This window comes from Thunnus maccoyii, chromosome 7 (assembly GCF_910596095.1).
Source record: "Thunnus maccoyii chromosome 7, fThuMac1.1, whole genome shotgun sequence".
Lineage (NCBI taxonomy): Eukaryota > Metazoa > Chordata > Actinopteri > Scombriformes > Scombridae > Thunnus > Thunnus maccoyii.
Window position 1 is genome coordinate 24778067 of NC_056539.1, and position 16931 is coordinate 24794997.

General features: G+C 38.2%; 1 protein-coding gene across 3 annotated transcripts in view; it reads right to left on the reverse strand.

Moving 5' to 3' along the window:
• Positions 1-14511: 14511 nt before the first annotated feature.
• dnajc6 (DnaJ (Hsp40) homolog, subfamily C, member 6) overlaps positions 14512-16931 on the reverse strand; it is a 42622-nt gene continuing 40202 nt past the window's right edge. For all 3 annotated transcript variants that reach the window (XM_042417441.1, XM_042417440.1, XM_042417439.1), the window contains one exon: positions 14512-16841. In XM_042417441.1, the coding sequence (XP_042273375.1) occupies positions 16740-16841 (102 nt within the window). In that variant the 3' untranslated portion in view covers positions 14512-16739. The remainder of the gene's footprint in view (positions 16842-16931) is intronic.

The following is a 16931-nucleotide window of genomic DNA, read 5'->3' on the forward strand; positions in this document are numbered from 1 at the left end:
AGGCATGTGTGTGCTTGTGTGAATGCACTTAGCAAAAACCGCCTACAGTAAATATACAGCCCTTATGTCTCACAGGAGTTAACATGACAACCGGAGCTAATAGATTTAATGGGTCTTATCATCAATAATACACTAACCTGGAAAACACAAAAAGCTGTGTTGTCAGGATTTTGTGGGGCCACAAAATGTCTGCAGCAAGGCTGTAGGGTGATTCTTAGCATCAGAGACAAAGCAAAGGACCTAAGGGGTGATAGTATTTCTTATTCATCTTGTGGTCATTCTTTTCTTTCTTTCTATTTCTCTGTGTCTTACACACACTGTGACACAAACACACATCAGCACACAGTTTGCAGCAGTGTGTAACACGATGATGCGATGAAATGACAGCACCGTATTGACTGTCTGCTTGTTCTTTGCGCTGTCAAAACTGCATCATCAAAACATGATGGAGTCACTCATAAAACCACCAACACAGCCTCTCCCCGGGACACAATCTCCACCTTGTTTCTGCGTACACACACACAAACACACACACACACACACAGAGTCATACATTCAACTGTTCAGTCACTTGTTCCACATCAAGTCGGTTATGCCCTCGTTCTCTCACACAGCTTCCCTCTCACTTTCCCCTTTGAGAGAGAGAAAATGTGAAATTGCAAGGGAGTATCTCTCTCTCTCTTCTTTCCATCTTCCCAGAAGAAAACAAATATGGAAAGAATTAGAGAGAAAGACTGAAAGGGAGAAAGTGCTGAGGTGTCCCATGCCAAGCCTGTGCGTCATCAGATTTTATTATCTAAAATCTAGTGAGCCGTCTCCTCTAGCCAGGACAATAAAGAAACAGTGAGGGAGTCAAGCAGGAGACTGTAATCTGGTGACCGATCAAAGTTGTGTTGCTCCTGTTGTCAGCTTGTTATAAGTTTTTTACTGCTTTGAAATCAATTCTTTTGGAAGAATTTGAAAGCTATTTTAGGAAATTGTCCTTTTCTACTGATTTTAACAAACAACAATCAACAAACAAGAAGCCATGCTAGCAGCTCTGTAATGTTGTGCTTTGAGCAAAGTGCTAATATAGGCGTGCAAACAAGATCGTAATGAAAATGTTAACATGCTGATGTTTAACAGGTATGTTTTTTGTTGTTTTTTTTTACCAAGCTTGCAGTCTTAATTTAGCATGCTAGTATGCTAACATTAGCTAATTAGCACTAAATACGAAGAGCTGAGGTACAGCTGAGGTGAATGGGAATGTTATTAGTTTTGCGGGCAGCCTATTTGATTATAAACCAGCAAGTACTGGACAAATGAAAATCTTTACCGGATAGTGATGCCAAAGTTATTACAGTTCATTCTGTGGGGACCATTAATGTCTGTGCCACATTTTATGATGATCCCTCTAGCTGACGATGAGATATTTTAGCGGATAATAGAAAATTTTGACCTGTTGGTGGTGCCAGATGAAAATTCAGAAAATCATTAAAGTAAGTTCCATTCTCTCGTAACTTTTTTTTTTTGAAGATGGCATTGGCATTTTTGCCTTTATTGGATGGTAGGCAGCAAAGAGGCAGACAGGAATCAAAGGGAGAGAGAGAGAGGGGTATGACATGTAACAAAGGTCCCTGGCTGTGGCATCTGCAGTAACCATTCAGCCACCAGGGCACTCCATCCTCTGGGAACCTTGAATACCTTTACCAAATTTCATGGGAATCCATCTAGTATCTGTTGAGATATTTCAGTCTGGACCAAAGTGGTGGACCGACCAACACTGTCATCACTATAGTGCAGCTAAGACTTCCATTAAAGGACCCTAGAGTAGATAGGTTATAAGTGTGGCCTGTGATTAAGTCATTGCCCACTGGACACATTAAACAATAACAGCACACAATAAAGCTATAGTGTGCAGATTGTGACAGTAAAAATGATTTATCAGGTCATTCATCACTCAGTCTTCATCAAACTGGTTTTTATTATAAGGTTTTGTGACTTCCGCTCCTCATATGAAACAGCAGCTTGAAGAGGGATAATGCAGGCATGGGCTGTTAAAAAAGAGAAAGACGAAATATGTGTTGTTATAAATTTCCTTTGTAACAACAAAAATAAATCACTGGCACTTGTATCAGCCTTCCAATCTCACACTGGTCCAAATCTAGTGTTCAAATCTAGACAGATGAGGTCTGTACCTTTAGACCACTTAGTGAATATTTGAACAATAAATGGTTTTAAGATTGTTTTCTGAAATGTAGATGAATTAAGAGTGGCTGCAGAGTTTGGTTTCATATCAAGACAGTAGCAACAAGTTGGGTTTCCAAGCCACTGAGAATCTCACACGTCTACATAATGTTCCCAACTCCCCAACCACCCACTTCTGTCTGCATTGGGTTGTTTTCATTCAGCGCCCACTCGCGCAAAAGCAGACTGTATTAGACAAGCAGCAGGCAATAATATCCAGGCGGCTTTCTCTTTGAGTCATACCCAGGTCTCTACCTTAATGTCTTATTGAATCCTCTCAGCGGAGGAGAGAGCATCAGTTTGGAACCGTAAGCCAATCAAATTCTCTTATTCTTCTAAATGAAAGCTCTGAGGTCATAAAGCCTGCCAGGGAAGTGTCATTCGAGCGTACTGAAGCAAAGTTTCTCAGTATTTTTCTGAATGAAAGTGTTCTTTCTGAATCAAACTCCCATGGCTGGGGCCATAGAATCTCATATATTGTTTTGTTTATTTTGCATTCAAATGTTTTCCAAGAAAACATGGTTTTCAAATGTGGTTTGAGTTGTTTATTGTTGCTTGAAGCCATGAATAATTTACAGCTTACATCACAACTTGCAACACACCTATGGCAGTTTAGTTTTTTTAAGAAAAAGTTTGCTGGCAAACAAAACACTGAAAAGTAGGATATAAAAGGCAAAAGAGATTGCAAACAAACAGAATGACAGGAATACTACACATATACTACCTAATGGCATCATGTCAGTTCATCTTGGGTTTTTGAAACAGTCTTGTTTGTCCATCTTGTTTTTTTCTAGCTATCCATTCCCACTACATTGAAATAATGCACCTTTTAGGTGATATAGATATATTTTTGGGCATTTGTTGCCTTTAATGGACAGCTGATGATAGATAAGCAGACAGGAAACAAATGAAGAAGAGGGGCATGGCATGCAATGAGAGTCTTGAGCCATGATATTAATACATCTTGACATTTCTGATGACTGACACAGATCAAGCAATGACTGAGGAGCACTCAGTTGGAAACCAGTGTGTGTTTTTATTTTCCTTAATAAAATAAGTTACCACAAAACACAGCACAAATAGGAAGTGAGAGTGAATTAGTGGAAATGGACAGCACAGGTAAGAAAGTGCTCGTATGTGGAGGATAAATAAAGATTTAAATAATGAAGAGGACAGCGATAATGGAGATGAAGCAACACACCGAATTAAGCAAAGTGGAGAATTTCATTTCACTGGAAGTCCGTGATGTAGATAGTTTCCAATAAGTAAAAATCAGGTGAAGTCTTCCTAGAATAGTTGCGCTGCTGTACGGTTAAAAGCATTATTATTATCCTATGCCACAAAAACAACAACTGAGGCAAAATACTTTGTTTACAGACCGTCAGCTCCAGAACATTTGGTCATGATGTGACGATTAGGATTGTGGATGATTCACAGGACTGCAGACAGACAGATACTGCCAAAAAAAAAAAAAAAAACCCACTCATGCACAGATATAACTGATAGCGGAAGGCTACATTAAACGTGATCCTCAGCCAGTGTTGCTATGGAGACGAAGACATTCCACTTTGCGTTACGTTACAAAACTTTTATTTACCATTAAATCAACTACTTACTTTTGATTACTGAATTTATTCCAGACTGATTAAGATTTTTGTGTGCAGCTGGTTGATGGATCCCCTCCCCTTTCACACACACACACACACACACATATATGTGTATCAAACGCTGAGGGGTGTGACAAAGCATTGGTATTTTACGACCTGGGAACGGGTTAGGCCTTACGTGACATCTGCTGCTTGAGATAAAGTGCTGTCAGACCAAAGACATGCGGACATGCAGCCTAAAATGGAAACCTTACAGTTCCCTGTGACCTTGAATGACAATAAGCAAGTATAGAGAATGGATAGATGGAACTAGTTATTAATAAATGCTTTTTGTCTTCCATTTTAAATTACCATCTGTTTTGACAGAGTAAAAACAAGTTTATCTAAGATTTTAGAAATACTGAGGTCATCAGCCTAAACAAAACACACTCCTAGAGACAAAAAAAAGTCTTAAAAATGTTGTAATCGTTTTGATTTTATTTATTAATTCAGATATATTCCCACGAGTTTTTAATTCATCATTTAAACAGAGCTGATATTTCCTCTATGGATGAATGTTTGCCATGTCATTTCCACTTTTCCATGCTATCAAAGTCTCTACAATCCCGATATCATCATATCTGAGCAACAATCTTTCTGTCTGCATTCCTTGAGCCAATCAGTCTCTGGCCTGTATGACAGATACCTACTATTGCTCAATCCACCACTTTCCCATCACTACTGTGACCTCCAAGATGTTCAACTGAAAGTTTCTATCAACCACCTGCGTCTAGTCTCCTGGGGATCAATGCTGTTCCATCTACTATCGCCATATGGGGTTTCACTCAACGAAGATGCTATCAATGGAGTCTTTCTCTGTTCATATTGTTATGCAATTCCCAATTGATCTCTTCTTATTGAACTGCTCAACTAACAAAACTCTTTCTCTAATATTTTTTTAATAAACTTTATCTCCATTTTCCCTATAATTGTAATCAGTACCAGAAGGTTCCATAGTTGTTTCAGGGAAATCATGAAAAAATAGAAAATAAAGTATTTGTTTTCCAACATTAATTAAATCCTGGTGGAGAGATATTTTTTATTAATTTTATTGGCCTAAAATGAATTACATCTAAATAAAATAAATAAACTAAGTGTAAAAATACTCAAATCTGCCTGAAACAACACACACCATGTACTTAACTGTAGAATGTAAAAGTGTTGCTAACCCCTGAAATTGCACATAAAAATAATAAAATACTGTGGACAAGATCTTAGTGTCCAACAGCCCGGCCAGCAGAGTGGACATGAAGATCAACTTTTAGCTCCTGTGTAAATTCAGCCCTAAAGGTCCAACTGAGCAAACAGCACAGTACAGAAGCCTCTCATCACCATGGAGATGTCTGTGACCATAATCTCACCTTTGGCACTCCTTAGTTTAAATAAACCAAATGGGTCAAATGGACAGCAAATTGCACCCTGCAAAACGACCGCGGCTGTTAACTCTGACATAGATTGAAAAACAGGAGGTCGAAGCCAGTCTGGTCAGCTTTTGCCCGAGGCTCATCTGAAGTGTGTCTGTGGTCAAAGTACCTGATCTCAGGCAGCAGCTGGCTCTCATGTTGAGACACTCGTTTGAACATGAGGGGTGACGATACAACATTTCTGATATCAAGGTAGAGCTTTTAGACGGAAAGCTAAATCAGGACTTGATAAAATTTGGATGGGTTTTCAACAGAAGCTACATATTTTGTGATTTTTAAAGGAAAAGCTGCTTTTTTGGCAAGTGAAAGGAGTAGCAAAACATTGTCCTTGTGTGTGTCGTGTTAAAGGAATAGTTCAACATTTTGGGAAATCATTATTTGCTTTCTTGCAGAGAGTTAAGATGAGAAGATCAATACCACTGTCATATCTGTCTGTTGAGTATGAAGCTACGGTCAGCAGCTGGTTAGGTTACCCTGGTTCTGTCTAAATATACAAATCTGCCTAACAGTGCCTGTAAATCTTACATCTGATGACTCCAGGAAGTCACTGCTCCCAGCCAGCACAAAACCCCCTTAAAACTGCCACATGACATTTGTACAGTTTGGCTTTTGTACAAATTAAACAAGTGTGATATAACGTGTTGATTAGAATGTTTTAGAGGTGTGTTTTTAAACCACTTTAGCTGTTCTCCCCTGCTTCCAGTCTTAATGGTAAACTAGACTAAATATATCCTGACTCCAGCTCTTTTACTATGGGCTTCCATGTTTAAATATGTACAAACAAAAGAATCAATAACCAAAGATTAAGCATGAGTTCATGTCTCCAGGAAAAGATACAACAGAGTTATGATCTCTGTGGTTCCTGTTGTGCTGCCTCATTCAAATTTGAAGAAAAAAAAATGTAGAGAAATAAAAACAACCGAAGCATAGGTTTATCATGACAAAGATTTTGGGATAAAAGAGTCCAAGGGAGGGAAAGAAATTGTCGTTTCAGAAGAGAGTCTGAAGAGAATACAAGGTTGAACCAATATGTTTCTTCACAAACAAACAGCAACACAAAAACAACTCTAGTGACTCAAGATTAAATGAATAAGCAACAGTCAGATGGGCAGGGTGCGTGTAGGGTGTCATTCATCTCGCAGCTGCAGCTTGTATTTTATGTCGTATGAAATGTTATAACTGTGATTGAGAAAAATTACTCACCAGCTGCCCCATACTCGTAGATCTCCAGAAGTACAACATAAAAAATAAAGTTTGCCTTCCAGCTGACATCCTTAATACATGTAGTAGATTGGGACCTGCCATTGTCAACAGTGCTTGCAGAGAAAGTCCTATAGACGGAGAGCTTTATGTGGATCAGTGTGTCTCTGGGCATGAGGGGCTATTTCTGACCCGGGGTGTCAGAATACACACCAATCCCTCACAACACTGTACACAGGCCAGGATGGGCATGCATGTACGTGGCAATACAATCTGCATCTACGGGCTACAGGTGTAAGTGTACTGTAGAAGTGTGGATGGCATGGCGATTAGATTTTTCTGGATAGAAGCCATCTCTATTTCGGACTGGATGTTTATATTTGTAGCTGTGGGCACACTGGGATTTTAGACTTACAGACTTAGAGGAACAAGAGCTCTATGCAAAGCCTACCCTCTGTCAGTGGTCCCCTTTTAAATTTTCCCCTCTAGTTGAGGCACATAGGGGTTTTCTGTGTGTGCACACACTTGATCCCGTAATTCCTCTGACGCACGCCTAGAGCAGCCTCTGAGTTGCAATGCTACACCATTTACAGCACCCTCGCTCAACCTTGCACTGATCCTGACCGGGTCAAACAAACTCGGCGATACAATCTCTTATCAGTGAGACAGGAAAAAACTTGATATCATGTTATTGCAAGCACAAAAATAAATCCTGTTTGTTTAGTAGAGTGTGGAGTGGCCACTGCACTGAAACAGACACAAAACTTAGAGCTCTATAATCAATATTTTTATTACAACAATGGATCAAATGATTACATGTAACGTGAAAGGGGTCACTCCTGGTGACAAAACAACAGAGAATTATCATCAACTCTGCAGCTCACTGATTTGGTTTTACGAACCACAGTTTTACTGTTTTGATTCACTCTCCCTGCTCTTAGCATCGTTTTGGGCCACAGCGGGCAGCTCCGATAAAACTGTACACTGCCCCTCATCAAACAGCAGACAGACAAAGTTACAGACTCACTAGAGAACTTAGTGGAGCATTTAACAGCTAAAAAGCCAGGAGTTGGTGGGGAGCAAAACACAGCTAAAAAGAGAATGATTGTTGGACTTATAATCATCAGATGGACAGAATACGACTTCAAATGAATGCTAGTGTTGCTCTGTATCTGCTGAATGTGTAAATAAGAACATGGTAACATGTTCACCATAAAAACTTTATAAATTGATAATATGTCAGTGCTGTGTTAAGTTACAGCTTGTTACACTGCCCTCAAGTGACCAGGGAATGAATGCAGGTTTATTGGTGCGCAGGACAAATCAAAATGCAAGATTTAACTTCAATTAATTCACTTCAAGCAATCCAGGAAGTCCCCAACTGTAGCTGCACATGCTGCAAACAATGACTGTTTCAAGTTTCAAGTCAAAGTGATGATCAGGTGGACCTGCAGAGAGGAAGCAATGAAGAGCTTGAAAGGCGAATAGCAACAGACCCTAACAACAGCCATTTTAGAATTCAATTAAAACTGTTTCTGAACGCCTATAAAAGTTATTATTAAAGTTCTGTTGTATTTTTCCATCACAGCTGCCGTTACATCTAACCCATGCTTGTGAAGTGGCAGAGCCAGAAAGGGAGCCTATTTTTAAACTGCCAGTAAGATACTTCACTGCAAAACTCTGCTGACTGCAGCAGTTGGAGAGTTGACCTGCATGACACCTGAGTAGTTTAAAAACCCCAAACAGCCTGAAATCTTGACCAGAATCTTGATTATCTTGTATTTGTATGAAAAATCTAAGATGAATGCATATTTGAACATCACCTGTTTTTAAGTTTTATGACACAAAAATGATACAAACACGTTTTTTCAGCTCCATCCTTTAAAACAGGTTACCAGAAGAAGGCTTGCATTTTCCGATTTTAGAGATTCAGGGTTGCATAGTGTTGAAACTGTACATGTTTAGTGTATTTTCTTCAAAAGAAAACCAGTTTGGTATATGTATATGTGTGCTCTGCATCTCAGTAGACATCAGGCTTCTGTTGTCATACATTAAGATAAAGCTTGTGATCTGTTGTTTGTTCTCATCTGTGAAAGATGCACTTGAGCAGGATATGCCAAAAACCGCACTGAAACCTAATGAAATGTTCCATTTCTGCTTCCTGTGTGAAATCTACACACCCAAGCAGCAATATCAGAGTCTCCTGGCATGCAAGATTCACATTCCTATTCATGCACATACGCACACAGACACACAGACACAGACACACACACATACCAAAGCAGCATGATACTTCATTCTTATTGTATCACACGCTGTAGGACATATTTCATAATTCTCTCTAACAAGTCACTGCATGTTTCAAGGAGTGTTTAGATAGAAGTTTATGACCGGGAAAGCAGAGCATGTTTAACTCCATTAAAAGGAAAGAAAAAGTAAATTTAATCGTGTGGAAATATGTTCAGTCAGTGGTTCTCTCAGCACAAAGAGAGCAGCGGTAAGAAAAACTACTCTCTCACAAACAGATCATATTAAAACTCTCAGTATTCGGGAGATTCCCACAGACATAACACACATGTCTTTAATCTATGATATGTCGCAAACTAGCTCCCAACATGGTTTGTTTTAGCGGTCAACAACCCATATCAGCCCCAGCATCTCCATCCAAAAGTTCACTTATTTTCAGTCACTCCATATGTGTCCCCCCTCACATTATTACTGTAGAAACCCACTTACAGAGAACCTTGAGAATGAAATGAGTGCATCTGTATTGACATCCCTGGGTCTGTAATGGCTGCATTTTAATCACAAGACAATGATGCTGTATTGGAGTCATTATTAGTATAGTAGGGAGAGAAAAACAGTGAGCTAGCTAGATGCAATATGCAGAGACCAAAGAGCTGATAACCATAATGAGAACTATTTTTGGCATCATGAAGCGATGGACTTTAAATTAGTTTGCTTCCTTGCTTTCCCACAGTGATAGTGCCTGTGACTTTAAACAAGAATTACGCCATATCGGTCGGGCGGTCGACCACTTTGGCCCAGATTGACATATCTCAAGAAATATTGGATGGATTGCCAGACATTTTTACAGATATTTACTGACTTTGGTGATCCTCTGACGTTTTCTCTAGCGTCACCATGATGTTTTTGATATTGAGTGAAATATCTCAACAGCTGATGGATGGATTGCCATGAAACTTAGCACAGACATCCGCGTTCCTCATGATGAATCATTGACTTGGGTTTTCACATCAAACTTTTAATTTGTCCAATACTTTGGTTTATGCTCAAATTTCTGCTAAATTAATGACATCATCAGCTTCAGCTGGACTTTGCGTTCAGTGCTAATAAGCAAAAGTTAGCTTGCTGACACGCTAACCTAAGAAGGTGAACATGGTAAACATTATACCTGCTTAACCGATGTTAGCATTTAGCTCAAAGCCCCGTGCAGTCTCACAGGGCTGTTGCTTGGCTGTCGTTGTGCATGACTCTATTTTATAAAAATTTTATGATTTTTTTTATGATGATTTTAGATTTTTTAATGCACCTTACTACTGTAATGAACTGCAAAACACTTTGAACTTTGAGACACTTGTTCCTCTGAGGGATTTTAAAGTTTTTACACAAACATTACGATATTCTTCATAATGTTTGTGACTGTTTTAAGTAGCGTATCTGTGAGAGTGTATGATGATTGTTTTGTGTGTTTTGTGTGATTATGATGTGAATGAACCATCTTATTGTGACCCTGTGTATACAGTATGAAACCTGTCCTCAGGTCTCTCTTGCAAAAAAGGCCTTGATCTCAATGAGATTTCCTTGCTTAAAAATAATAACATTTATATTGTATATCTACTAGTCAGCTAGGCCTTTGGGAGGACTCATTGTAGGAAAAATGTCTGCTCAACTGTTTTGTTTCCACCTCTTACTGTAGAATAAAGAAAATTAAATAAAAAAATAATCTATTACTATTCTTTTGGATATTACAGGTTTAAATTTACACACACAATTCACAACATACAACACAAAATAGCAGTAACATTGACTTTCTACCTACTACTTGCAAAACAAACCATCAAAAAATCTGAAAAAAGCAAAGTATTTCTTTTAATGACTGTTTATAGGGGAGGCCATGTGAAAATGTGTTGTTTTTTTTTTCTACTAAGGAGTTCCCAGACTGGAGGAGTCGCATCTCTGGAGACATGAACATTTCCCAGCCAGTCAAAACAACAACAGTACACAGTGTGCTTTTACAACAACCCCGTGATTTGTTTTTTTCTTTTGAAGATATTTATTTATACTAGTACACTGTTTTGCAGACATATATCCGTCTTTTTAGGAAGACAGTTACACACAGTCAGTCATATGAGATTCAAGCAGGAGGTCTTTCATCAAGTGACCACTGGAGCACTTAGGGGTTAAGTGCTTTCATGGGTAAATTGACAGTAGTGCTTCTCAGAGTGAGTGACATTATTTATGCAGGTCCCACAGCTTATCTAGGGCAACAGTCTTGATTCATGAAAACAATGTTCTCTAGGTTAAATGCCATCTGTCATTTTGTCAAAGCAAGATGCACCCTGAACCTTGAATTCATTCACAACATTGTGAACACTTCAAGAACAGCATGTCACTCAATAGCTTTGAAAGGAAGGATGTGTGATGATATCGTTCAAAGGAAGAGCTGGCGAAGTTCTTGTTTTGTAGACGTTTATTAGACAATGGCCATCGAGTCCATTCCATGTACAAAGATGGTCTGGGCAATGTACCACTGTCGATGCACAGCTTATATAGGGTTACACATCTGTATCTTATCATATGAATAACATGTTTTCCAGGGGCACTACCTCAGTTGGGAGCCGTCCATCAAGTGATTGACAGCTATCTCACAACATATTATGTGTCACAACATGCCCACATCTGGAACAGTTCCAAACTTGACCATGGATCCATTGTTTGTATCTAAAAGGCCCCCCAGAAGGGCTATGCCATATTACCCAAGGTGTCATGCAGACTAGGGAATGTTTCTGTCACACGTCCAACATCCAAAATCAGTAAAATACATAGGGTCAGATAAAATCATACTAACAAGCTTTGATTGGGCCTCTTCAGTAAATGTCAAAATTCACATAACTTCTTCACCTCATCCCGTCTTTACATGATCATTTCTGTTCACAGTGAATTTAGCAGCGCTATTAAATGTTTATATTGTTATTATGCTATTTGCTGTGCAATACGAGAGCAGAAATCCTTGTGAGACAGCTCTTTAAAACTGTACAGAACTAACTATTCAGTTTGGGCATATAGCTTTTTGCAGATGATAATCAGCCCCAGATGTGTGTATACTACAGATATATACATTACTGTTTAGATCAAAATCAATCAATAAGTAAGTAAAACCAATCAAATTAAATTGAATAGATAACCAGTGGCTAGTATGCTCACACTGTCTCCCTCAGGAAAGATGCTGAGATACAAACAAGTGGTTCTTTGACAGAAACAGGCAGAAAAATATGTTTTGTGTCGCTCACAGGAATCATAAACCAGAGATCTGTTCAGTATGCAGTGTATAGAGCGCACAGAGCACTGCATCTGTGCAGTCTATGCTTATTAATTATTTTTATTAGTGGGACACTTGCAATGATTTTCCTCAAAGGTATTTAACTCAGTGGGAAGATGTACTGTCCTGAAATCGATATTGTGAAACTAATGTTTGTTAATCACGTTTTAGGGAATATGATATCCCCAAATAGAGACGTATAGGAATTTTTGCCCAAAATAAAGAGTATTTAAGTCTTACAGAGTTCTTATTTGATGTTTATTCTTTCATTTATAACGCAGAAGACTAACAAGCAAAAACGTTTCTCCATCAATGAATGTCATAAAAACCTACTCTGAATTGGTGAGTAGAATAAAGACCAATTAAAATTAAAACAGTTCTGCAATTAAAACAGGGCAGATTTAAAGAATTGAAATGTGTGGCAGTACATAGACCTAAACATATAGGAAGACATATTCAGAATAAGTCATCCAGTTTTCTCAAATATAACATATCAGAGCAACTCCTAGAGTTGAAATAATAGTTTTCCATTTTTGTTCATAATTATTATCATTTTTCTTATGCATTTGATCATATATCTGCAGTTAGTGTCAGTGAATCTCTTAACCTTCTTGTGCTCTTGTGGTAACATCCCTGAATATGTCTACATGCTTGTGTATGTTGGACTAACTCCAAACAGCATCCATGTCCCTGCTGGTATCAGGATGTTGACTTGAACCTCTGTGTATGTGTGTAACAGCTTGATATGTAAATTAGACTTGTGCTTAATGGTCTATGGTATAGTGAAAAATAAAACATTAGCCTATGATAATGATCTTCATCCATCAGCACTGAATCTTTCTCAGGAAGTGCGTCAGCACTGTCAGCAGAGAGGAGTTAGAGGAGGGAAAATCTGAAGAGTGCAGCAGTAACCATATTTAACAATGAATCACTGATTGGGGGGGTTATTTTCAATTACCATAACTTTCCTTTTGGATGGTTAAACAATGAGACTGCAGCCCTGTTTTTCCCGGATTTGGGCCCAGGAGAAAACATATCAAGCCCTAACTGGTCACATATGAGAGGAGATTAGATGAAGAACAAGTAATGAACAGCAGCATTGTCATGCAACATGTTGTTACCGTCTGTCTTCATTTACATTATTGCAGAAATCTGGACCACCACCATAAACTGAAAGCATCATCTGCAAGAATAAATCGTTATTTGTATTATTGACCAATCATTATATGTATCAAGTAAAGGATGCATTTGTATACACAAACACAAACAAGCAGTAACTTTTCATCTAATATACCTGTAAGCACAGTGCATGTGCCATTTAAACCATTCCAAGAGTGAGTTGTACACCGCTACCCTCTAGTGACCGGAAGGAGAAACACTATCTGTGCCAAATTCAATGGATAAAGAAGCATCAAGTCAAAAAAAACATCCTGTTAATGACTGGTGGTGGTTTGTTTTAAGAGCCTCAAGCTGATTCCATTTAAAACTCTTTTTTCCAGAGCAGCAAAGCAAAGATACTCTGAGGAAACATCTGTTTTCTGTTTACTATTTATTTCTGTGCACTGCACTTGATCATTATGTACATCCTGTAACAGTAAACAGAACTGAAAAGGAACACATGAACAGAATTTTACACATTTTAGTAATACTTTAACAGCAGACAGGCAAACACATAACTTACAGTAGTCCGTATCCAAATCAGATCACTTCCATACGTACCACAACTTCAAACAACACACATCCATCGACTACAATATAGAGGTTAGCTTTTTAACATAGCTGTAAGATTGCAGATAGAGAATTCAGTCAGCGAGGGAGCTTATGAGGGTTATTTCACATGTAGGTCCTCGGTGTAAATAGAGCACAGAAGCACATACTACACACTTCCTGTGTCTGGTAGGAGTTCTTTAACATTTTCAGCCTGAGACCCAGAGTCTTGTTCAAGCACACATTTCTTAATCTCTTTCCAGTGATGCGGTGACCACCACATTTGAGTCCTCTGATCCATTTTGGGTCCCAAACCGGTTAAAGAAACATCACTTTGTAGCAGTCGGACTCTTTTTACACTGGTCAGTATTCAGTCAACATCCTCAATGCAGATGAAGAAAGTGAGAATCATGGGCAAAAATGAATTCCAACAAAGATGATGGTTAAGTATCTCATCGTTCATCTAAATCTCCAAAACACAGAGAGAGAGCATGAAAACAGTAACAGTAATGATGTTAATAACTTAAACATGTGAAGGAAAAATATTTTGCTCAATATGCAAGTTAAAAATGATTCAAAACACATTTTATTTTTGAATCAGTAAACATCTCAAGTGGATTTTACAGTAGAACTTTTGTAAAAAACAAAGCTGAGAGATGAAGATTTCATAGGGTCACGGTTATATTAGTGTCCTTTAAGAACCTCAAACCACCAAATTATGATGTTTTCAAAAATTGAGAATTGCTTCAGTTTCTGCATCATGCTAACGAGTCATATTTATTTACTTACTCAGGAGTAAATGTCCCTAAAACATGTACCAAAGGCTGAAGAGAGACCATCATACAGTGGAACAATCACATCAGTCTGTATGTTAATGAGATTATATGAAGAGAGATTTAAATTCACATCTGTTCTGGATTCAAACTATTAGAAAAAGCACCTGCAACATGTACAGCTCCTGACAAAAGGTTGACACTTTGAGACATGTTTGCTGTACCTCACATTTGATATGACATAGTATTATTTGTCCAGACAAAAGCTGCATGATTATTATAAATAAAAGTGTCAGTGCTGTGACAGAAATGTCTCACAAAGGTAAACAAATGACATCAAGTAATCAAAGAAAAAAAAAAAAAACATGTTGCAACTGCTGCATATCAATCAGTGTTTTGATAAAACTGTGATAATGAGAGCAGATATATGTACAGTAGGACCTTAGTGAAATTAGGAATTTAAAATGTGAAGATATATGAAATACAGTAAAGCACATTAATTCACTCATCAGTCTGACACGATTTACATATCGTCCTATGATAAAATCATCCATGTCTGCAAAATCAAACCACGACTATTATTGCATTGTAGGGAGTTTTTTGGGACCAATAGAAAACTCAGATGAGCACAACTGCAGTGTTTAAGCACAAGTTATGTGATTGCTGTAGTTTGGAAAAAGATATTGCAGTTTATAAAACGCTATACCAACAAAAACTCTGATATAGTCTGACAAATTACTCCCCTGTTTTGTTAGTTTGTCAGTCAGTCAGTTGGTAAGTGAAACATAGTGGCCCAAAAATATCTTTCTTTCAAAACGTAAGATAAAGACATGTGCAGATTGTTTGAACTCAAAAGGAGCAGCCCTCATACACAAATCAAAAAAAAAATGAACATGAACAAAAATTAACTAATAAATAAATAACAATGGCTTTCCTTCAAAGCTGCACAGATTAGTCAGTTTGTGCTTTCACTGAGCTCCCCGGTTGCTATCATGCAAAAATACATGTTACTGTATGAGCAAGAATGCATGAGGCCTCAAGGTGCTTCATGTAAGGATCTGTACATGTGCTAATCCTAAAATATACAATGTCCAGTTCGCAGCAAACACAGCAAAAACACAAGGCTCGATTAGATCAGACGCACTAATGATATCACCGTTATGTTTCAATCTGCCATATTAATACAAAGTCAGAAATGGAAATGTTGGCAGCCTTCTAACCTGTGTTTTTTATTGTAGAGACCCATGTTTTTTTTTAAAATCTTATTTAGTTTTTCATTTTCAATATCACCCAGCAAACTAAAATTTAAGGCTAGTGGAGATGGAAGCAAACCTGTAATCAGCGTCAGTCTCAAAAGCAGAAAAAAAGTACTTTCATCCTCTTTGCACTTTCATAAAACTTCCTAAATTCGACAGATAATTGCTAATTTGTATCTCCAAACAGCCTATTTGGGAAGGAAAACAAGTTTGGCTTCAGTTCAATTTCACTTCAGTCAGTGAACAACATAAATTTATGTTGCAGTTACTTTTTTTTTTTTTACTTCTACTGAAACATTCAATTCCATTTTAAAAAACTCTGGATTATTTATGACAACATTTTCAATTTTCACATGCAGTACATAGTGAAATCTACTTCCTGAACAGAGTGTGTTGTGGGTAAATGGCTTGATTGCTGTTAAATGCTTGCTGTGCCTTACAGTCTAGCTAGTGCTCTGAATCTCTATTTAGAGCTGTCTGCGAAATGCTTGTTCAAGTCACTCCCTGATTTGTTTGTCTCTTATCTTGTATGTCCATTGTCTCTTGTTTTATTTTGATCTGTCTCCGAATCAAGTTGAGTTGCTCTGTTTTTTTTTTCAGACATCCCGGTGACTCTGCTTTGATTGGTGGGTTGGTTCAGGGCTAAGGACATTCAACAAGGAAGGACAATCTTGCACCACACACATACAGTAGGTAGGTAAATTGGAGCAACGGGGAGCCATTTGTTTAGTTACACTCTTTAGTCTGGACACTGTAGTTCTGTAGTCAACCAGATGTTCTGTGTTTGTGTGGCGAGAAGAGAAGCATGGGTAAAAGCACAGGTATAAAGGCAGATATTGTGGGTTGTGGCTGTAGTATGTTGACCAGAGTGGTGAAACATTTCAGGTTAGATAACACAATCAGCAGAGACATCCTCTCATCGCTCACTTCCTATCACTCTTTCTTCAGTAGAGGGGTTTTTGTCCTTGGCTTTCAAATTCCGACCAGGCGTCATTTAGTTCCATGAAAATCATCTTGGCATATTGTTCATAGGGCTGTCCTGTCGCCTGTGAGGGAAGAAGGAAAAACACAAACCAGTTAAACCCATAGGAAAATCAGCTTCAAGCATGTTGCACTTCTGCCCATATCCCCAAACA